Source organism: Verticillium dahliae, genomic scaffold (genome assembly GCF_000150675.1).
Source record: "Verticillium dahliae VdLs.17 supercont1.14 genomic scaffold, whole genome shotgun sequence".
Classification (NCBI taxonomy): domain Eukaryota; kingdom Fungi; phylum Ascomycota; class Sordariomycetes; order Glomerellales; family Plectosphaerellaceae; genus Verticillium; species Verticillium dahliae.
In genome coordinates this window covers 48,981-69,953 of record NW_009276945.1, presented here as the reverse complement: position 1 = coordinate 69,953, position 20,973 = coordinate 48,981, and the positions used below count along the sequence as shown (strand labels likewise).

Genomic DNA, 20,973 nt, shown 5'->3' with positions numbered 1-20,973 from the left:
GCATGCCTCCATCTGCGAAACGCATACAGCGATCGCGGCGTAATACACACCAGGCCCAATCCCCTCCAGAAAGGCCCGAAGAACCTTCGCCAACCCGCCCTTCAAAGCGTCGCAAGAAGGTAAAATCACGCCCTCCTTCACACGCTCGTCGTGCCTCATGCCAAGTGTCTATGATGTGGCACGCCGCTGACTTGACTTGCTCACCATAGGCTCCAGAACCGCCCCCCTCCGAACCCGCCGAGGACGACGAGTCGACTCTCACTGCCGACCCCTCTGGTCCTAGCAACTCGGACGATCAACTCCTTTCGCAGGTTGTTCAGCATCTAGCTTATCCCAAAGAAGGCCCCATACAAGCCAGTAAAGATCATGCCAATGTCATCCACGAGGCCAACCAAGACGGCGTCAAGGCTTATGCCAAGATCGCCGCCCAGGATTGGACCTTCTATGTCACCAAGCTCAACGTCAATATTGGCCGAGCCGCCGATCCCGCCGCCTCGGGCACTCAGCAACAGGAGGACCCTGAGTCCGACGACTTTGTGCATATAGACCTCGGTCCCAGCAAGCTCGTCTCTCGACGCCATGCACGTATCTTCTTCAACTCGGAAGACGAGTCCTGGTTCCTCGAGGTTATCGGCCGTAACGGTGTCAAAGCCAATAATAGTCCTTTAAAACAAGGTACTTCCCGTCCGCTCCAGAGCGGCGAGGTGCTCGATGTTGGCGGCACGGAGATGATGTTTGTCTTGCCTACAGAAATCAGCACCCTTCACATCCACCCGATTTACCTCAAGAGACTCGGTATACCCAAGCAAGACGTGACGAGTCCCATTCCACCACCTTCAGCTGCAGGCCCCTCAGACGAACCGCCTTCGTCACAACCAGCCTCTTCTGGAAGATCTCAGCCATTTCGTCAACCTATCGCGCCTGCGCCTCCCGACTACAAGCGTCCCGGCACACCACCGTCCGCTCGAAGCAAGGTTCTGTCCGCGCAGCACAAGTCGCCTGGCTACTCCAGCTCAGGTACTCTATTGCTAAGTGCCAACGATGTGGACCTCAGCCAGGATGACAACAGGCACATCAAACCGCAGTTCAGCTATGCCCAAATGATAACGCAAGCTATCATCAACACACCAGATGGAAAGCTCAATCTGAACGGGATCTACAATTTCATTACTGCAAATTACGCCTACTACAGGCACCAGCCCGCAGCTGGCTGGCAGGTACGTCACGGTCATTGCAGTAGTTCATGTCGATAATCTATGCCGCAAACTGACTATCTTGCAGAATTCCATTCGTCATAACCTTTCTCTCAACAAATCGTTCGACAAGATAGCACGATCCACAGACGAGCCGGGCAAGGGCATGAAGTGGCAGATCGTTCCAGAAGCCCGCGAAGAGATGACTCGCACAGCGTATAGAGGGGGCAGAGGGGGCCATCGTGGCTCTTCGGCACCCTCCTCGCCCAGTCAGCTCAACTACATTACACATGGTCCTGGGGATGTGGTCACAGGTTCGGCCAGGAAGAGGAAACTCCGGTCCATCGGATCTCCGCCGCCAAGCTCATCGCTGCATGCGGTACAATCCACACCTGATCGTGCCTCTCGCCACCTTCCACCAATGTCAACGGCGTTGACCGTCGATGGAAGCCCACTGCCGCGACCACGTAGGAGTGCAGCGGCGCCAGCCTCGTCGAGCTATACGAGCGTCCAAGACCAGTCCCCGACTCTAACATCATCATACCTGCCAGAGGACGGAACTTCATTCGTGACGCCCGCGCCTCACCGCGTGCATCCAAGACTGGCTCCTCCCAGCACTGCGCAGCGGCCGAGCCAACACATGCCAACTAGTTCGCCTGCTCCATTCTGGAGGTACGCTGATATTGGCAGCACACCACTCAAACCCATTGGTCATCTTGACTTGAGTCCTACGAAAATGGCTGGCCGGCTCCCTCCACAGAGCAGCAGCCCACCGCCCCGCTCTGCACGTTCACCAGTTACGAGCCCAACGCGGGGCCATGACACGAGAGAACAGACAGAGGAGGCCGCTGCAGAACCACCTGAGGTTGAAGAGGAGGAAGGCTTTGATCTGGCTAAGTAAGTTCCGCAAGCGTCTTCTGTCACCCAATCTTGTTGACCAATGTTCCCAGGGGTTTCCAAAGCATAGGATCATACCACGCTCCAGTCAGTCGTGGTCTTGCTATAGCGAGCGCTCTCGGTGGAAACAAGCCTTGATTTTGTGCTTCGCTGCGGAGAGTTAAGCCATAGGTCCAGGTTCCATGTTCCACAAGCTCCTTGATGTTCGCCCCTGCCGGGCAGTCAGTGGTTTCTCGTGTGGCCTTGAATGCTAAACACCTTGCTGTCTGTAGTCAAAAATTAAGGATCATGCGTATTTGGAGTGAAGATGAATTTTGATTACACAGATTGAGTATTGTGTTGAGCCGCCTTCGTTGGCCCACATGCTCTGATTGACGGTCCACTCGCCCAGCCCCTTCACCATGCAAACCACATGAGCCAAAGCGGCATCATCAGATGCCTTGACCTTTTGAACCTTTCTTTTTTGATATGTCTGTTATACAACAAGATTCTCCACGCTATGAAAAGCCCTCCCGTTGACTACGCTGCCGCAGAGTGGTTGCTGGAAAATTCCGGGAGAATTCCAATTCGGCTCGTCGTTTAAGCCTTGCCTCGCCTCTTGGGGTTACCCCTGCTTGGCCGCTTCGAAGACTTGTTGGTTTGCTGGTCGTTGCCCTCAATGAACTTGATGAGCTCATCGATGCTACGCGAGTCCATTTGAGAGGAGCCATCGAGCTGAGTCTGGCGAGAGGTCGAGGCGACAGAAGACGGTGCGTCAGCTTCGAAAGGGGCGCCTCGAGGTGAGAATTTGATGCCTGTGCGCAGGCGGCGAGTCTGCATGTCTTTGGCGTGCTTTGCGATGGAGACGGCATTCTGGGTGAGTTGCTCCAGCCAGCTCTCTGCCTCCTTGGTGTTTTTGTCGTCAGCGCCCAATTCGCTCAAGAAGATGTTGTAGGATTCTCGCATGCGCTTGACTGCGCCCTTGGAGTCTTGGTCGAGGGCCAGTGCTTGAGCAAGCTGGAACAGCAGTGTCGCAGCGTTGATCGACGACTTTCCGAAGACCTTCTCGCAGACTCGTAGCGATTCCTCAAACCATAATCTAGACTCATGGTAGGCCTTCAGGTGCTGGAGCATGACGGCACCATTGTTGATAGTCGTAATCGAGTCAGGATGGTCAGGGCCATAAATTATCTTCCAAAGCTGAAGGGCGTGCTTGGCATACGACAAAGCGCCTTGGCTATCGCCCGTCTGGTGGAGGAACAAGCTCAGGTTAAGGTAGTTGAGCAGAGTCTCGGCTGAGTCGACACCAACGGTCCGCTCAGAAACAACGATAGCCTTGCGGGAGAGCTCTACGGCTGCCTCCTTCTCATCCAGCTGGTAGTAAAGCATGGACAGTGTGTTGTACACACGAGCAACTTCTGGGTGAAGAATGCCATAAATCTGCTCGTGCAGGGAGAGAGACTCTAGCAGAAGCTCTTGGCCAAGTTTCTTCTGCGACTGCATGATAGAGATGCGGCCTGCCTCCAGCGCCTCCTCGGCAAGAGCGCTGCGAGGGCAGGAGTGCTTGACGACAGGGACAATGTTGATGACATCATCGGCACTGAACGTGCATGGTGCTCCAGTGGTAGCGACTGCAGCAGGCGAGGCGTCTCGGTTCTTCTTTTTGTTCTTCTTCTTTGACTCGCCATTAAGCTGACCATTGGCGGTCGCTTCAGCGGGCTTGGCTTCAGTAGGAGCTTCGGTACTGTCCGTCTTGGAGAATAAGTACTCCTTGGCTTGCAACTGGAGGCCAAGCTTGAGAGAAATTTCTCTGAGGGTCTGAAGAGGCTTAATGCTCTTGTACCACTCGCCATCCAGCTTGAACCTGTATCGTCGGTGTGTTTCTTCAGAAATACGAGTCCTTAAGGTCTGCGGAGTGACAGATTCATACGAGGTATCGAGATCCGAGTAGAGCGCCTTCATGGTGGGATCCACGTCGGCAACAGGCTTCGGATTCAACTCCGCGCCGAGAAGGCAGTTCAGAAGATGGGCAACGCAAGACGAGGCCAACGGGCTGGGAGTCTCCCGCAAGAAGGAAGAAATGACGTGCTTGAACGAACGGGCGACCATATCCTGGATCGCGATATCCCTTAGGCACTGGAGTCGCGCGTCCGTACTCAGGGAGGCAATCCTACCCAGGTATCTCACGTTGATACCCCTCTTGTGCAGCAAACGACTAAGTGCTTGGCCATCCATAGGGAAGCTGATATCGCAATCCTGAAGCTCGCGCACCAAGTCGGGAATGACTCGATCGGTCAAATACTCGCAGGCGACACGAACATCTTTCTCGTCAGCCTCAAGTTCCGCTTTCTCGTCAGGAGTTTGAGGCAACTGGCCGCTGAAGGCGTCGGGGTTAAGAGCGAATTGGAACTGAGAGAGATCGATGCGGTCCTTCTCCTTCTCGGAAGTTGCTTGAGCTTCGGTCGATTCGCCTATGCTGTCGGCAGCCGAGGCCTGCTTTGTCGTGTCGTCCGCGGAGTCCTGCTTCGACTGAGCGCGCTGCGCGAGCTGTTCGTCAACCCACTCCTTCATCTTCTTCCGGCCGAAGGATTCCACAAGCTCGGGACGCAGCACGGTCATGCGGTGAGGGTATTCAGGGAACTCGCCCTCTTCAGCCGAAGCCTCCAGCCAGGCGACGTCCAGGGGTGTGACTCTGTAAAGATCGAGCACGTACTTGCGTCCATCAGTTCCCATCAAGCCCTTAGTCTCAACACTGGCCTCCAGGTCGATGCGTTTGCTCTCCTTGTCCCAAACTGGATGCTTCTTAACCCTCAACGCACGGGACAGTTTCTCGAAGACCGAGACGAATCGATCATCCGCAGCTACAATATCCTTGCCTTCCACAGCGCCGTAATCGATTTGATTCTCACCAGGCTCACGGGGTTTAAAAATGCCGGGAACAATGCTCTGGCCAACGATGCGCTTTCCGAGGTAGTCGACGACAACTGTTGCAGTAGTAAACAGGCCGTCAACGTCCAGCTGGTTCACTAGCCTGACGCCTGCGACGTCCTTGCCAGTGGCAACCCGCGCAGCTTCATCTCCGCCCTCTGAAGTGAACGTGCCCACACCGTCGGCTCCGAAAGAGAAGAAGACGTTGTTGTAAACAAAAATTTGGGCATCCTTGCATTCTGTAGGGTTAAGAGGTGGGATCTCGCCACGAGCTACCAGGACCGCACCGCGGGTGGCAGCGTCGTTGTAATCCGCGAAGAGCTTGGAAAGAAGTCTTTCGCGGAAAACTCGATCTTGGACAGTCTCTTTCGGCAATTCTTTCGCCGACTGGAACTCCTCGTTCCAGTCCCGCAGCGTGTCAGTGTTGTCCACGCCCGCAATAAGGTACGTCTCCTGGGAGCGAGTAGGGTCGGAGAGGTGTGTGCAGTGGGGCGACGTGGTGGAGGGCACAATCCAGGGTGCTGCGGGGATGGCGTTGGCAATCTGGAACGTGGCGAGAGGGTCTTTGCGGTTGTTGAACTCCTGCAGAGCCTTGAAGCTCGACTCAAAGGACGGTGATATGAGCTCGAGTAGGCTCAGCAGCGAGTGGGCAGACTGTCCTTTAGGAGCCGGCCGCGGTAGCGGATCGAACTTGCTGTTGGAAGACTTGTTGACGTAAAAACCGCCAACGTGTGCGGTGACCTGGAATTGTTCACCTTCGTTGGTCGTGATGATCAAGTAGAGTAGGTGCCCCCTTTGTTTCAGATGGCACGGAGGCGGGTTCCAGGACGAGAGCGTGATGGTCTTGATGGTCTTGGGAGCATCTTCTGGTGGGGGCGGTATGAGGTGAGAAATCGAAGCTGGAGAGCTAAAAGTGGACTCTCCCACTGGCTCAGGCTGCTCAGCAGGCGGCTGATCTTCGTTCCGCTCGGAGCCATGCTTCGTAGTAACATCGATAGAATCCAGGAGCGAGAGGCCGGGCAGGATACCCTGGACTACATCGGCACGGTCGCCCGCACCACCGATGAGCTCACGGATCCTAACAAGATGTATGCGGGCCTCCTTTTCGGTGTAGGGATCCTCAACCAGCGTCACATTGGGGTTTTCGGCAATGCCGGGGACTTCTGAGATGGGGATGAAGTCATTGACGCGCTCGCCGTTGTGCTCGAGGTGGAAGCAAGTGTACCGGAAGGCCGCAGGCAAGTCGATGATGGATTGACGAACTTCGTGAACTTGCTCCTGGGGCGAGACCTGCCAGTGCTCGTATTAGATAAGGTACTACAGGGTAATCGGAAGCAGTCGTCAAGCAGTAGAGCATACCAGGATCGTCATGGAGTGGGGCGCTTGCGGTAGGCCAATCGTGAGGTTGATGAGGGCTGGTCGTCATGTCAGTTTACTATTACGTCTCAGTGAGTAGACTTTGCCGTACCCTCAGCGGCGTGCTCTTCCTGATCAACCTCGTTTTCGGCAATCGCGGCATCCTGCCCAGCGCTGTCTTGAGGTGTGACGTCTTCGGCAGCGGGGACTGGATTGAGTCAATGAATAGGGACACAGAAATTTGGGAAGACTGTCTGCTCACCCGACCCAGTAGGAACCTCGTTTTTCTCGGAAGACATGGCGACAATGGTTTTTTGTAGCAACTGCTACAAATCCAGGAGGTGGGAAGATCCGGAGCTACTGGTGCAGTGTCGTTGTGACCAAGCGTAAAGCAAGGCAGTAGAGTGTTGGGGAGAATGATGAGTTCGATGTTGTACAGGCGGTAGGCAAATCGAAAACTCCGGAGAAGGGATTAGTGCAGACGAATCGAATACTAAGAAACACTGTCACAAGCTTATAGGCTTCCCTGTGACAGACAAAGGGAATGTACAAGCGTGGAGATGTGGAAAGGGGTTGTGGATGTTGGACGAAACTCGGGAAACACTGAACGGGCAAAAAAAATCATCGTCAGTCGCTGAAGTACCAGGTAGCTTAGCCCGGGCCGCCTATTGGGTCCCTTCTCTCTGGGGCGTCAGGAACCCGGGACGGGGGAAAAAGGGAAAGCGTCCACGGGTCGAAGCCGTCGCATGAGCTCCATTAGCCAACCATGTGTCCCAGAAAGCGGCAATCTGTGGGCCTCTGAGCTCCACGGCAATGTGCCGGCACAAGCTCGGTTCATCGCCTTCAATGCAGTGTGACCTCAGCATGCTTGGTGACGCTAGTACGAATTTGGCAATTGAGTAAACAAGGGACATGACCAAACACTACCTCGTTCATCGGTCGTTGATCCTAAGCTTCACATATACCGATAGACGACCCGTCCTTTCACAAAAGACTCTTTGCTCCAAGTAACCTTACATTTCCCCTCTCGAGTCCTTAGCTTCGAGACGCATCTGGAGTTGCGCTTTCTTTTTCTTTGTCTTCTGGCATCAAAGTAAACATTCGCAACCTGTAGCATCATTTCTATGGTGACGGCCTCAAGCCCGCTCTCATATCAAATCGGTTCACGCCAGAATGTCGCCTTCTACGACTACGAGGTCATCAAAAGCAACACCAGCGACACGATCACCGCGAATTGACAAGTCACGATTGTCATGGACTGCAACGAGGTGTCATCGATTGCTGCGGCCCCTTCAGAATCGCATAGCTGCTCTACGGAAGGAGATATATGTTCAAGAGCGCACGTTCCCTCCCATACACCCTGAGAACCTCAACGGCTCTGCCAAGTTATCGCAGAAGCGGAAGATATCAGAAGGAGAACAGCTGCACGAAACGAAAAGACCATGCCGTACCTATTCCAAAAGGCAGGCTACCGGAGCTGATTACGCCGTTGGCACGACACGCTGGGGTCATGAGGACCAGCCGCGAACTCTCGGTGGTCCCATGCCGCAGACTCCCATCTTCCGCCGGACCAAGCTGGTCAAAGCCGAGAAGGATGTGTCTACCCAGGCAAGTAAGGACGGCCAGGGCACCCGCAACAGGAGCAGCCGATCCATGTCCTACTCGGGCAATCCGACGCAATCTGGACCGCTTATTGTGTCGATCGGCTGCTTGAGAAAAGCACAGTCGCCCGTGGCTCAGCATCGCTACGTGCATTACGAGAGCATGTTACGAATCTTGGACACCCTCCTCCGTGCGACAGCGACGCCTGACTCTGTTTCCAACACGAAGTCTCTTCTGCACATGTGTTTGCGTAAGATTCCAGAGTATGCCGCCGGCGTTGAGGCCTGGGAAGCCAACAACGCATCAAGAACAGGAGCGTCCTCGCTATTCACTCCTTCAAGTGCAACGACTCGTTTATACACCGACCTCGAGCAGATGAGCGGCTCCGATGCTGGGTGGAAATACTTTGCCTCTCTGGTTCGCGCACACGCACTTTGGGTGATCCGAGAGGCAATCACGGAGGGACTGATCGAGCCTGTCTTTGCAGGCATCATCGCACATCACTACAATCAGTTCGGCTACACGGATGACGCTTCTACGATATTGGAGACGACGGCTGAGAGAACCTACCCGGCCCCACGATCACTTCGAAGTCAGTTGAAAGAAGACAGTCGTCTCTCCTCGTTATCTCTGGTAGTCGAAGCAATTGAACAGCCAGCGATGGCGTCGAGACTCTCACGCAGCACATCGTCGCTCCTGTCTTCTAGGCAACTTCCTGCCGAATGGCTCTCGACTAAGGCTCTATCAAACCTATGGAAAGCAGCATCGTGGGCTGTGTCGGAGCCAAGAACCAGCATCTACGCCCTGCAGCACGCGTCAGCTGCAGTCGCATCTCTAGCCTGCCTTACACGATCGCCGCCACGATCGCAATGCACGACAATGCCCGATATTCTCTCGACTCTTGCCAGTGTGGTAGGCGGTCTTGTTGCCATGTCTGTGGCGGCGCAGGGGCACACATCCTTGGCAGAAGCAGCAGACGGAAAGACGAGCCACGTCCAGAATTATGCACTCCACCGCGTCGTCTACATTTTGCATGAAGCGTTGGCCAGGAGTACAAGGCGGAAGGGCAATGACGATGCGCTGTATATGCTCGAACTTGCCATATTTGTCGTCTCAGCAGCAGGTTTCGACACTGTCCACACAGCCAATGACGGATACATGCTAGAAGTGAGAAAGCACTGGCCTCGAGGAGGGAAGGGTTTTCCCAAAACACTCACCGTCGGCCGGTATAATGTGACAGCAGGGCTGGCATGCTCGATTGCGCGCGCATCAGCAAGGACGACATCAGTGGCGCCGCATCATTTCTTCTCACAGCTCTGCGACCGGTTCGAAGAGGCCGGGTTGCCTGGGTTAGAGAGCCTCAGACAGGACGGGGCCTTCTTGCTGGCGCATAAGACGCATGACCTGCGCGACCTTGCATTTGCTGAATGCATGAGCACTGTTGTATCAGGCCCAAACCACCCTGCGATGGAACAGAATTGCGTCAACAAGGCCACATTTGGGGGATACAGGTGGGAGGAAGGTATTAGTGAATGGGTTGTGGCAAGTCCCAAGCGGCCTTGCAGTCGCTACCCTATGGCGGGTGCCATGGGGCCGGCGGGGAGACGAAGGTGGGGAGAAGTCGGTGGCACTGTGCAAGAAGTCCTTGCACCGACAAAACAGCAGATTTGGACCCCAGATGCCGTTGTGACGAAGAAGCAAAGGGCCGCGGTAGCGGCGAGGCCAAAGTCCAAGCGACAGGCACTGGGAGACATCAGCGGTCGACAGCCACAAGCACAGGCGCGGCTGAGTGACGATGAGCTGGGATTCTGAGGGACTCGCGTATCTAGCACGTAGTAGATCTTGCAGAATACAGACCAAGGCATCACTTGATGCTAGTCTGTTGCCGCACCACGTTGGCCGGCCGTGCGCCACGAACGGAACGACGAATGGCATGAGCGAAGGTTACCACTATCAGCGTGCCATGCACACACCATGTACTTGTACTCGATGTTGTTCTTTAAAAGGGGCCAAGGTCAGGACCTGGGGCTGGCCATTCCAACTTTCTGCTGTCAGCGAGCGTCAGGCCTCCAGGGAACTAACTAATGTACCTGGTTTCAGAACAAGTGGGCGGATATGATGAGGAGGGGGTGGGCCATGTGTGCCTCGGGCTGCCATGACAGCCTATCAACATCAGAAAAGCCATTGTGTGTCGGAGGCAAAAGAATTAGATCAGTCGCAAGGTGCGACACGAACAAGAAAGATGAGAGCAGCGTGCCTGCGTGCGCTATTGTATGAGGGAAAGAGGCGTTCACTCAATCAAAATGCAGGCTTGGCAATGCTGCGAAACAAGACTGTGCGACGAGGCGAAGATTGGGCACCTTGCAGCCCATGCTGGGCCAAGGCAGTCATGCTTTCCAATGATGACCTCACAAATCTGCCAACCTAAGACTACCTACCTACATTGTCGAGACTGTTAGACTTCAAGTGCCTACCTTCGCAGCAAGCACGTAGGTGAGCTCTGCAGGGCCATCGATTGCTCACTCACATCAGGCATGCATTATCAGGCTGGCGTAGATGGCAGACAGCAGAGGGTCAGTGCAAGAATCGAGCGTGTCATGAGCATCATCTTGGCAGTATGGAGTTACGAGGAACCAGGTGCAAGGATAGCAGAGGCGTGCCGATCATTGCTCTCCTTCGGGCTGAGCCTACCTCCTGGACCAGCGTACCTTGCATCGCGTCGAGTGTCCGGCTGTTTCATCGGCGCATTGGTGGCCGGGAACCCCTGTTGCCTCCCTGCCTCCGTACAGATCCACCCCACTCTACCCACCCGGCGGCTCGAGATGGCATATATTAAGAGCATGATTGGTCATTGTGACGAGGTCTGAGGGGAATGCCGACGCGCTAACAGAGAGATCGAGCATGCCTATGCCTGGAATTCCCCGCCATTCTCCCAACTCAGTTTTCGCGCCCGTCGCCCCTGACAGATGTTTGCTTGACACGTCCCGCTGACAGACGAGACCAGATGGAAGTCAAGCGACGGCGCACTGCCTGGCAGCGATCCCAGGTGGCTTCATCTACCCTGAGCTTCTGCCGTCCTCGGTACCTCCGACACGGCCAGGGGGCTTGGACTGCTCGCTTCGAATATATTAATATTTCCTTGTTCGCTGTGTATACGTGGTGAAGTGGCACCCGTCCACCCCCTCGCGCCGCCCCGATCCTCGGAAATCATCTCCAGAACGAAGGCTGGGCCGTGTGGTTCATCTCTCAACCTGCTCCTTGAGCACTACCATGTACTTTCATCACCAGATGTACAGTACCTACCTACCTAGTTCCTTGCCCTGCCGGACCTCATCAGACGCGCCGCCTATCACTCCCCACTTGATGTTGAGCCCATTAAAATGCTGGCCCCATTTCCCGACCTCTGGCCTCAAGTGCCTATTTAGGTACATGTACCTAGGTAGGCAAGGTACCTAGGTAAGCTACCCATCCTAGGTACCTACCTAAGGTAAGTACAGTACATCCCCTCGACCTCATTTTCACTGGTGTCTGCTCGACCTTCTTTCCCCCATCTGCCTTCCTTTTGTACTTATTCGTCAACTGGCTGGCCGTCATCCACATTCCTTTCCCTCCTTCAATCCCTCGGTGAGTCTCCAGCTCTTGGGACAGGCCTCCCGCAAGCCTAACGACACTCACCTCCCATCGACTTCACTTCACTCCAGTTCTCTTTTTCGGGTTAATTTGCCCCTGCTCTATCTGGTTTTGCTCTGCTCGACCGCCGCTCGCTATACCTTCTATCGAATCGACTTGCTGGTCATGCTCGCACTGCTTCATTTCTTCCAGTCTTGATCCTACACACTCAACAATATCCACAACTCATAGACAAATCGACATTCCGATACGGGCCTGGTTCTTCATCAAAGTCGCAAGAATCTACAAGCGGACCCAAGAACCATGGCAGGACCAGGCAAAGACTCGCCCGAGGCGATCGCCGCCAAGGCCGCCGCATCTGCCCTCAATGCATCCCTCAGCAACTACCTCTACTACGTTATGACTGGTTGCTCCATTGTCCTCATCGCTTGGAGACTCTCAACTCACCTACATCGTTATATTCGAACTGTTGCGTGCCTCAAGAATGATTCGCAGCGCTACTTCGCCGAGGCATCAACCAAGCTCTCGTTCTTCAAGAAGAACGTCATGTACGCCCCCATATTCAGCAAGCGCCACAACCGTGAATTTCAGCTGAGCAGCGCCGTCAACGTTGGCACCCTGCCCACCCGCCTGCAGCTGGTCTTCTTGTTTGGCTACTTTGCTTCCAACGTAGCCTTCTCCGTTATCGACATCCCCTTTGCAGCCACTTACGATGATGCCGCCAGAGCCTTTAGAAACCGAACTGGTGTCCTTGCTGTCGTCAACATGATCCCCTTGTTCCTCATGGCCGCCAGGAACAATCCTCTTATCAACCTTTTGGGCATCTCATTCGACACGTTCAATCTTCTCCACCGTTGGTTTGGTCGCATTGTCATCCTCGAGGCTGTTGCCCACACCATGGCGTTCATGTCCGCTCAAGCCCACTCGAAAAGCTGGGAGGCTGGGTTCCAGACCGTTCTCGCCGTGCCGTCCTTCTTCTGGGGCTTCCTAGTAAGTCACTCTAATCGCCACATGGCCCCCCTCGGGCCATGAGTAACGGGAGCTTTAGACCCTTCAAAAGAAATACATGCTAACGGCGTGCAGGGTACGTGTGGTTTCGCCGCAATCTTCATCCAGGCCTGGAGTCCTATTCGACACGCCTTTTACGAAATATTCAAGCTTCTGCACATTGCCCTCGCCATTCTCGCTGTCATGGGAACGTGGTATCATCTCCACCTCAAGGATCTCCCGCAGCTTCGTTACTTGATTGCCGCCATTGTCATCTGGGCCGTGGACCGTCTTTGGCGTGTTTTCAGGGTCATATACGGCAACTTCGGCCGAGGTGGCAGCCAAGCACTTGTCGAGGCACTTCCAGGCAATGCTGTGCGTGTAACCGTCAACATGGCCCGACCGTGGACCTTCAGGCCTGGGCAACACGCATACATGTATATGCCGTCACTCAGTTACCTGCAATCACACCCATTCTCTGTGGCCTGGAGCGAAGACGCCGAGGATCCCAGCTCTGAGAAGCTTGCCATGAACCGGCAGGACATTCTGGAGATGCGCAAAACCACCATGTCCTTTGTCATCCGAGGAAGAACAGGGTTCACCAACACGCTCTTCCAAAAGGCATCGGCGTGCCCACGTGGCCAGATGCACACAACCTGCATGGTTGAAGGACCGTACGGCGAGTTGCACAGCATGAAGTCTTATGGCACGGTCATGTTGTTTGCTGGCGGTGTGGGAATCACGCAAGCAGTGCCTCACGTGCGAGATCTTGTCATCGGCTACGCCAATGGAACTGTGGCCACGAGGCGTATTACATTGGTCTGGGTCATCCAGAGCCCTGAACATCTTGAATGGATCCGGCCGTGGATGACACAAATCTTGGCCATGGACAAACGCCGGGATGTACTCCGCATCATGCTTTTCGTGAGCAGGCCCCGCTCGAGCAAGGAAATACACAGCCCCTCTGCCACGGTCCAGATGTTTCCTGGCAGACCCAACATTGACACTCTGTTGGCTGCTGAGATGGAGCAACAGGTCGGCGCCATGGGGGTCACCGTTTGTGGACCTGGTGTTCTCAGTGATGACGTGCGACGCGCTGTGCGCGCTCGCCAGTATGATGGCGAGATTGACTTTGTGGAGGAAGCTTTCTCTTGGTAACGCCAACAGGAGCCACTTTTTATTGTCTTGCTTCAGGGGGCAATACAGAATCTCATTCCGACCAATGTAGAGACGACACGGGCGGGTTACTTTGTACATATAGGGAACTTTTGTATCCAACCTAGGCCATGTCATGGCTATGCTTGTGCCTCTTCCAATAACGACATTTATCTGTCCCGTTTGTCCGTGTTTTCCACCATGTTCGGTTCGCCATAGGTTTGTGTACACATATTTGGCAGCAAGGCAGGCAATGTGTACACAGAGGTCGGTTCCCATTGTACCACAGCCTCCTTGAGATGGTTGCTTCGGTTCCTGTTGCCCTGATATTCCTGGCGCTGAGTACCTGCCCATTTGTCCGCCTGCCAGATGTGGGCATGTGGCACCCTGGCAACTGGGTACCTTAGGTAGCAAGTGGTCGATGTTAAATTGTTCGACGAAATGAGAGAGCCGCCCCATCAAGGCCGGCCCATGCCTCGCTGTCACGTAGTAAGTCTACTGTAGAGCCTTTTGGTGGGACATTTTTTCTGTCAAGTGCTTGGTAGGTAAGGCAGTTAGGTGCAGTAATCTGAGGATATACAACGGCATTGTGTTCGTGACCTCATCCCGCCTCAACGTTAGTGCTCAGTCAGCCGCGTTAGTGCGTCATATGGCAAACTGCAATACCTATCAATAAATGGGTCTCGGCCAGATCCCCACCAACGGGATGACACAACTTTTTGGCCTGAAGCTTGTCAGGGAGCACCTAGTAGTAAGGTAGGTAGGTACCTGCTAGGTGTCAGCTGCTCACTCGAGCCCCCGTGACAGCCGTCAGATCTGGACTGCAGTCATCATGCCCCGCAGTTCGCTATTGCCTCCTTGGTAAGGTAGGCAGCAAACATCCACCTGGACTGCCTACACCCCTTGTCTTGTTGTGTAGAATAAGGCTTTCTTGCTCTCAGACCCGACTTGTCATCAGAACAGATTACTTAGGTTTTGGCCTGGTCTTCCTCCTGCTCCTCTTCCGATCCCTTGGGCATGCACACATATTGAACTGGATCGTCATTCTTAAGTGAACCTACTCCTCACTGGTACTCACCTCTCTGTCTCTTTCCCAAGCCCCCCAGCGACAATCGTCATTGGCCTCACTCCTCCAGGGAAGATTGCGAACTTATTGTACCAAGGCCTGAACCCGAACTCTCAAGGAGGCCAATAAACAGACGAGCCATCCCTGCTTCGCGCAGCTGCAACCTTGTGGACACAGTCAAGTCCCATATCAAACGCGTTGCAGCTCACGCTCACTGGCCCCGCCCTCAGTTTCTCTGCACTGTTCCCCGTCGTTCAGTCAGGTACACGTAGAAGATGGGCCTTGCCTACAACACGTACCTCAACAGCAGCAAGATCTACGGCTGCAAGACGTGCAAAGCGCACCTCGCCAATCATGAGGACATTATCAGCCGAGTGAGATTTTGATCCCGAGCCTCGACCTCACCCCTAGCTTAGCGGACCACATCGCGCATTTGCTGACGGTTCGGATCGTTTGATAGAACTTTCGAGGCCAGCACGGCAAAGCCTATCTGTTCAATAATGTCGTGAACATTGACATGGGCGAGCCAAGCGAGCGCAACATGACAACCGGGAGGCATATCGTCCGTGACATCACTTGCCGACAGTGCAAGGAGACGGTGGGATGGAAGTACGACAAGGCATACGAAACTACTGAGAAGTACAAGGAGGGCAAGTTCATTCTGGAAGCGGAGCTCCTCTGCAACGTGACGTGAGTTTTCTTATTTGGGACTTCTGGCCGGCCTGGAGTCGACAGTCGCCCACGGCAAATATACTCGGTTTCTGACACCCCACCCCGCACCGAAATTGGCCTTGGGTCACATGGAAAGAGCAGTAATTGAGGATATAAATATTCGGTATTTATCAAGAAAATGAAGCACAAGGTTGCCTCCCAAGGTAGCCTCATTTCGAATATCGAGAAGTAAGGAGAACCCGTATCTGGGCATCTTGAAAGCGATGATACTTGCATGTCGTGATATATCCACGGCTTGCGTGAACATAGCCTCTCAATTCGATCGTTGCCTCCATCCTCCTTGACCGATGTCGGAGGCTCCCTCCCTAATGTTGAATAGGATCTTCTGGCAACAGCTCTTCAATCGCCTCATCAGGTCGTAACGCTTTGAAGGGTGGCTGCACAATGCCATTGAAGACGAATGTAAAATAGACGAGCAGCGCAAAGCCAACAACCTGCAACCACTTGAAGGTCTCCCAACGAAGACCGAGAGACACTATCCAGATGAAGAGTGTCCGGCACGTGTCGATGGTGGATCGTGAGGTTGCACTGACACTTCTCGTAACGGACAGTCCGAAGAAGTTAAAGCCGCTAAAGAAAACTGTCAGCATAATGTGAGATGGTGGCAGAGCTCGTATATCTCTTACCCAATGCTGATCATAATCAGGAGACTGGAGATGGCGATTCTCCTGTCCGATGTCATCTGTCTCCAGCCTTCCGCCATGTCAAAAAAGCCGTAGCGACCGGCATCCGTACTGCCCACGGCGACGTGAAGAACTACCATGACGACGAGTGTGACAACGAAACCAAACAAGCCCTCCCAGCCGACAACCTGGATAGGTTCAATCGCCCAACGCTCTAGAATCCACTCCTCCAGCACAAACTGGGTGGCAGTAAAGATTTGGGCTCCAGCGATGAGGAGGACACCAATGACAGAGAGAAGGGCGCTTGAGGTAGGGACTGTTTGGACGAGCGACGCGTCACCCTTGAACTCGTCATCAGTTTCTTCGTGATAAATAGCTCCAGCCAAGCCGACAATGGCAACACCGGTTACGACGCCTGCCAGAGAGAGCCACTGGAACAGATGGAGATGTCTCCGTAGGAATACAACACTGAAAAGTCCGACAAAGAGAACGAGCGCGCCTCTTGTCATTTGATAGATAGAGGCCACCACAAGAAGCAGGCCAATGTTCATGAGCGTGGTGCCGCAAATGTCGGAAACTGCTGGCAAGGCAAGGAGAAATAGCAATCGACCACGTAGCCTAGGAGAATCCGGTATCGCGTCGTCTGTCGCTGGCCCCCTATCACTCGTGTCGTTGACGAGGGCTGTCCTCGCCTCATCGGCGTGGGTATCATCAGTGCTAACCGCCTCGTACCCGTCGCCTTGAGGCGTCAAACGAGAGACGTAACGGCGCCACAGAGCCATGATTCCAACCACCAACCAGCACCCCATCTCGCCGACGAACATTTGAGCCGTCTGGAGGACAGGTTGGTTGAAGTAAGCGCGGCGCGAGACGTCGGGATGGTCGCAGTTTCGGACGCATTGCATGTCCTGACGGCGCAAGGAGTCAGTAAGAAGCAATCACTGCAGGACGAGGGGAAATCAAGAAAGCGCTGACCTGATACTTTGTAAGGATAGTGTTACAGCAACCAGTCAGAAGCATCATGCCCACGAGGAACGGTATCATAGACCGTGCCGCCATGGTGATGTACGGCTGAGTTTGCCCCGACTGTGGTGCCTTAGATTCAATATTTTGAACCCAGTTGTTTTGGTAGTTTCGGCTTCGGACAGTTTCAACAGGCGCTGTCGTCCTTGTTGAGCGAGTAGAAATGGTTGGATCTGGGCCGATTGCGGGAGGGGAACAGTTGATGTCCAGGCACGCCTCACGGTGACATCGGTACCTGTATCTCGGGCTTATCACGTTGTGGAGTATCAGTAGGCTTCTTCGTCCAGGCAGTCCCATTATTATGTTGTTGACGGCCAATTATAGGCTCCAATAGCAACCACATGATGAGTACCGTGTACCTAGGTAGTAGCCCGTGCCCACTTCCACTGTGGGGTCACCAGCCCAACCCCGAGGCATGGGTTGAAAGGTCCACATGAGCTGCCTAAGGTACCTTGCCAAGGCTGGGTACATGTAAGTCCCTATGTGGCTAACCCAGCAAGCGGTTTGCAAAAAAAATGGCCCATATTAAATCCCTCACCTTACAACAACCTACGAAATAGCCGAACAACCCCATCACCAGACGCCTACGAAATCCAGGATCCTAGGGGCTATTGAATATATAGAACGGTATAAGATTCCCTATTTTAAAACACGTCTCTTTAAATTAAATGGAGTTCCAGCTTATACTAGAAATCGGATCCTTAAAGAATACCACGACCGACGCCTCTATAACGACCCCCAGAGACTAGATACCCGTGGCCGCCTAAGATCCCTTACGCCTAGGGACCTAGAGCTTATGGAGTAGTTAATCTGGAAGGCTGGATTTGAGGCCCGTACCCTCAGTTAGCAGACCCTAGCCCACGAGGCTGGCGTCCATATTACTTGCTACTAGCAGACTATCCAGAGATCCCTTAAGACCCTTGGGTATAGGAAGTGTATCGCTTGCGATAAGTAATAGGTATCTCCAGCAGTCGCTAAATAGCGCCTCTAAGCTATAGAGAAAGCCCTAGCTCTTCGCCCTACTCTAGAGGACTGGAGAGATATCCGTTTCAGCGACGAGGTTCATTTCAGCCTTAGGCTAGAGGGTAAGGCTCGGATACTCCGGAAGCCAGGCGAGCGCTATTGCCCTAACTATATCTAAGAGCGCGCAGAGCCTAAGCCAAAGCATAAGAAGAGACTCCATGCCTGGGCAGCTATTAGGTACGATTTCGTATCTGACCTAGTCTTCTACGAGGTCCCCGGGAATAGCAATGGGAAGATGAGCCAGCAGGTCTATCGGGACCAGATTCTAGAGGCCCAGGTTAAGCCCTAGCTCTAAGCAGGCCACTAGTTTATCTTAGAGGAAGATAGAGACTCTGGCTATAGGCCTAGCAGAGGGCTTAATATCTATAGGACCTGGAAGGAAGAGCAGGGCCTACGATATTACTTTAATACGCCAGCGTCACTAGATCTCTCGCCTATAGAGAACGCCTAGAGGATCCCTAAGCAGAACATCAGGAAGCACGCTATATAGGATACAGAAGACCTTAAGGCTTTAGCTATAGAGGCCTAGGTAGAGCTTCAAGCCCATCCAGAGCGTGTTAATGGGTGGATTGATTCAATGCCCCAACGGATGAAGGATGTGGTGGAAATGGGGGGGCGGATAACTGGGTGGTAATAGTGAGGAATTTAATATGGGCCATTTTTTTTGCAAACCGCTTGCCCAGTACCATGTAGTACCTCGCTAAGGTACCTGGAGGATGATTCAGCGGATGGATCACAGAGGTAGAAAGGTGGCATGCGGATTTCTTGTCCCCGACGCTCCAAAACCATTCAGGTTGGTTAAGAACAGGTGAAAACTCGCTCGTATTCATGTAGTATGTAGACGCCACATCGCTGTGGTCTAAGCGCTGCTAAGTTGAGCGGCCTCTTTATCCTCGGCCTCCCTTGCTTTTCTTTTCTTCCTCTTCTCCTTTGGCTTCTTGTCCTTGATGTTGTTATAGTGGATCACGCCAAGCTCCTTGTCTCTCGCAAGTCGTTCTGCATCCTTGTCGCTAACTGGGACACCTTCAATCCTCTTCACTCTCTTGCCTTCGTGGAACATCATCAGCCCACCAGTAGCGGCAGCACCACAAGCTAGAGCAACGAGTAGTCCGACGCCCCAAGCTGGTCTGTTGTAACGATTCATGCCCCACATGAGGCCGGATAGTCCGCATTGGAGAAACGTATTGCTGACCATGAACCATATCACAAAGTCCATCTTCCATACCGGAGTAGGCCCGGCGCGCACACCTGTCAAAGGCGCATCTGGAATCTTGCTCTCCGGCGACGGAACGTTGGCGAGTGGTCGGTCTTCGAAGAGGTCGCCGGTGCTTTGGGGCCCCACCCTTGGAGGAAGTCGATCTGAGCCCTGGAGGCGAAACCAGCTGCGATGAATACCAGCCAAGTGGCGCAGTGCTTCCTCTTCGGAGCCAAGACGGTACCTCAGTAGATAGAACAGGTCGCGAAATCTCCACGGGGCAAGACCGAAGCCCGTGACGCAAAAAAGAGCATTGACAATCTGCGAATCCCACTCAATCCACTTGCGTCGTGGTGAGTCAATATGCTCACATGAGGGATGGCACATGGCTGGAGCTGCGTTGCAGAGTAGGAGGAAAAGCTTGCCCCCCCATGCTACCACTAGAAGCCCATATAGAACGACGAAGAAGCCAAGCGGAGTACATGCGTAGTTCCAAAAAGCAATGGCGCCAAGTTGTGTCGACTCTTTGAGGGAGTGTCGTGGAGGGAAGTGATACCCATTCTCATACGGCTCCGATAGAGATGGCTCGGTGGTATTAGTGGCCGCAGAAGTGGCTCCCCGGGATAAGGGTTCAGCGTGGGTCATGATTTCCTGCCTTGCCCTGGCAGCAGACGCCGAAGAAGAGGCACTTGGATTCTTATCATCGCTGGCTGTGTTTGGTAGGCTCGGTGCAGGCATGGTGGCATTTCTCGCTGTCATGCAGTGCGTTGTGCTCTGATTAATGGACGGGTAACTCGTGTAGTGCGGATGGATATCGATTTCGGAGCTGGAAAAATGGTAGGAGAGTGCGTAGCACGGGTCGTCCGAATTCTCCTCGACTGCTGTTTGATGGCGTTACGATAGTTGCTAATATATGACAGAGAGGACAGAGAGGAGGGGGGCGGGATTGACTTCGGACCCGGGCTGTGGAAGTATGGTAAAGATAATGCGCTGGTATTCGGCGAAGGAATGGTTTTCAATGGGCTTTTTGATTGTTGAACGCGTTCGAGGAAAAGTGGGATGTCACGGAAGTATTATGGAAACAGTCTGGAGGCGAACAAGCAGGTTATCATGAGAGACACGCCTATCGATGATATGACGGGTGATGAGGTAGCTCTTGGCAGTGAGCTGGGGTGTCATCCAATCAGGCTTAATCTTCGTGAGGTGCTGCAGCAAACAGCCGTCATCGTTGTCGTCACCAACGAAACAGTGAGCGCTCAATCTTCACAGCGATCCAGTTCCCATCGCACCGAAGTTCCCGTTCAGCGTCTGAGATCGGGACCTATCGTTGCTACCTAGCCGGGTAAAGGAGGAACAAAAAAAGTCATACTCCTTAGAGGTGAGCTCACTCTGAACCGTTCTACTATACTGTACATCAGCTCAAAACTGATAAAAGTATATCTGCCAACAAAGGTGTCACCAAATATCTAGTATGTGGAATTCCAGAGCATTTGATCTAAATACGATGCGTTGAGAGGGTTCCGAAGTTAGGGGTCTTTTCTGATGATACCTGTACGGTATTTAGGGATGGGGAGCGCGGCTATC

The 20,973-nt window shown here is 53.7% G+C and overlaps 7 protein-coding genes across 7 annotated transcripts; 4 read left to right on the top strand and 3 right to left on the bottom strand.

Moving 5' to 3' along the window:
- Positions 1 to 2: 2 nt before the first annotated feature.
- Positions 3 to 2,382, top strand: VDAG_06619 (forkhead box protein K2; the record flags this gene model as incomplete). Its single annotated transcript, XM_009659323.1, has 4 exons — positions 3 to 119; positions 210 to 1,217; positions 1,282 to 2,090; positions 2,144 to 2,382. The coding sequence occupies 4 exons, from the start codon at positions 3 to 5 to the stop codon at positions 2,226 to 2,228; spliced, it is 2,019 nt and encodes a 672-aa protein (XP_009657618.1). The 3' UTR covers positions 2,229 to 2,382.
- A 6-nt stretch (positions 2,383 to 2,388) lies between these two features.
- Positions 2,389 to 6,652, bottom strand: VDAG_06618 (eukaryotic translation initiation factor 3 135 kDa subunit; the record flags this gene model as incomplete). Its single annotated transcript, XM_009659322.1, has 4 exons — positions 2,389 to 6,287; positions 6,357 to 6,412; positions 6,466 to 6,561; positions 6,616 to 6,652. The coding sequence occupies 4 exons, from the start codon at positions 6,650 to 6,652 to the stop codon at positions 2,670 to 2,672; spliced, it is 3,807 nt and encodes a 1,268-aa protein (XP_009657617.1). The 3' UTR covers positions 2,389 to 2,669.
- An 874-nt stretch (positions 6,653 to 7,526) lies between these two features.
- VDAG_06617 (uncharacterized protein) lies at positions 7,527 to 9,767 on the top strand (the record flags this gene model as incomplete). Its single annotated transcript, XM_009659321.1, has 1 exon — positions 7,527 to 9,767. One exon carries the CDS (start codon positions 7,527 to 7,529, stop codon positions 9,765 to 9,767), a length of 2,241 nt encoding a protein of 746 aa, XP_009657616.1.
- Positions 9,768 to 11,581: 1,814 nt separating this feature from the next.
- Positions 11,582 to 13,730, top strand: VDAG_06616 (FreB; the record flags this gene model as incomplete). The annotated part of the gene is made up of 2 exons (XM_009659320.1): positions 11,582 to 12,575; positions 12,669 to 13,730. Exons 1-2 carry the CDS (start codon positions 11,889 to 11,891, stop codon positions 13,728 to 13,730), a joined length of 1,749 nt encoding a protein of 582 aa, XP_009657615.1. The 5' UTR covers positions 11,582 to 11,888.
- An 865-nt stretch (positions 13,731 to 14,595) lies between these two features.
- VDAG_06615 (yippee) lies at positions 14,596 to 16,021 on the top strand. Its single transcript, XM_009659319.1, has 2 exons — positions 14,596 to 15,167; positions 15,254 to 16,021. Exons 1-2 carry the CDS (start codon positions 15,069 to 15,071, stop codon positions 15,485 to 15,487), a joined length of 333 nt encoding a protein of 110 aa, XP_009657614.1. The 5' UTR covers positions 14,596 to 15,068; the 3' UTR covers positions 15,488 to 16,021.
- Positions 14,698 to 17,360, bottom strand: VDAG_06614 (uncharacterized protein). Its single transcript, XM_009659318.1, has 3 exons — positions 17,124 to 17,360; positions 16,152 to 17,056; positions 14,698 to 16,095 (listed from the first exon to the last, which is right to left on the bottom strand). The coding sequence occupies exons 1-3, from the start codon at positions 17,205 to 17,207 to the stop codon at positions 15,831 to 15,833; spliced, it is 1,254 nt and encodes a 417-aa protein (XP_009657613.1). The 5' UTR covers positions 17,208 to 17,360; the 3' UTR covers positions 14,698 to 15,830.
- A 1,693-nt stretch (positions 17,361 to 19,053) lies between these two features.
- VDAG_06613 (uncharacterized protein) lies at positions 19,054 to 20,165 on the bottom strand (the record flags this gene model as incomplete). The annotated part of the gene is made up of 1 exon (XM_009659317.1): positions 19,054 to 20,165. Exon 1 carries the CDS (start codon positions 20,125 to 20,127, stop codon positions 19,054 to 19,056), a length of 1,074 nt encoding a protein of 357 aa, XP_009657612.1. The 5' UTR covers positions 20,128 to 20,165.
- Between the last annotated feature and the right edge of the window lie 808 nt (positions 20,166 to 20,973).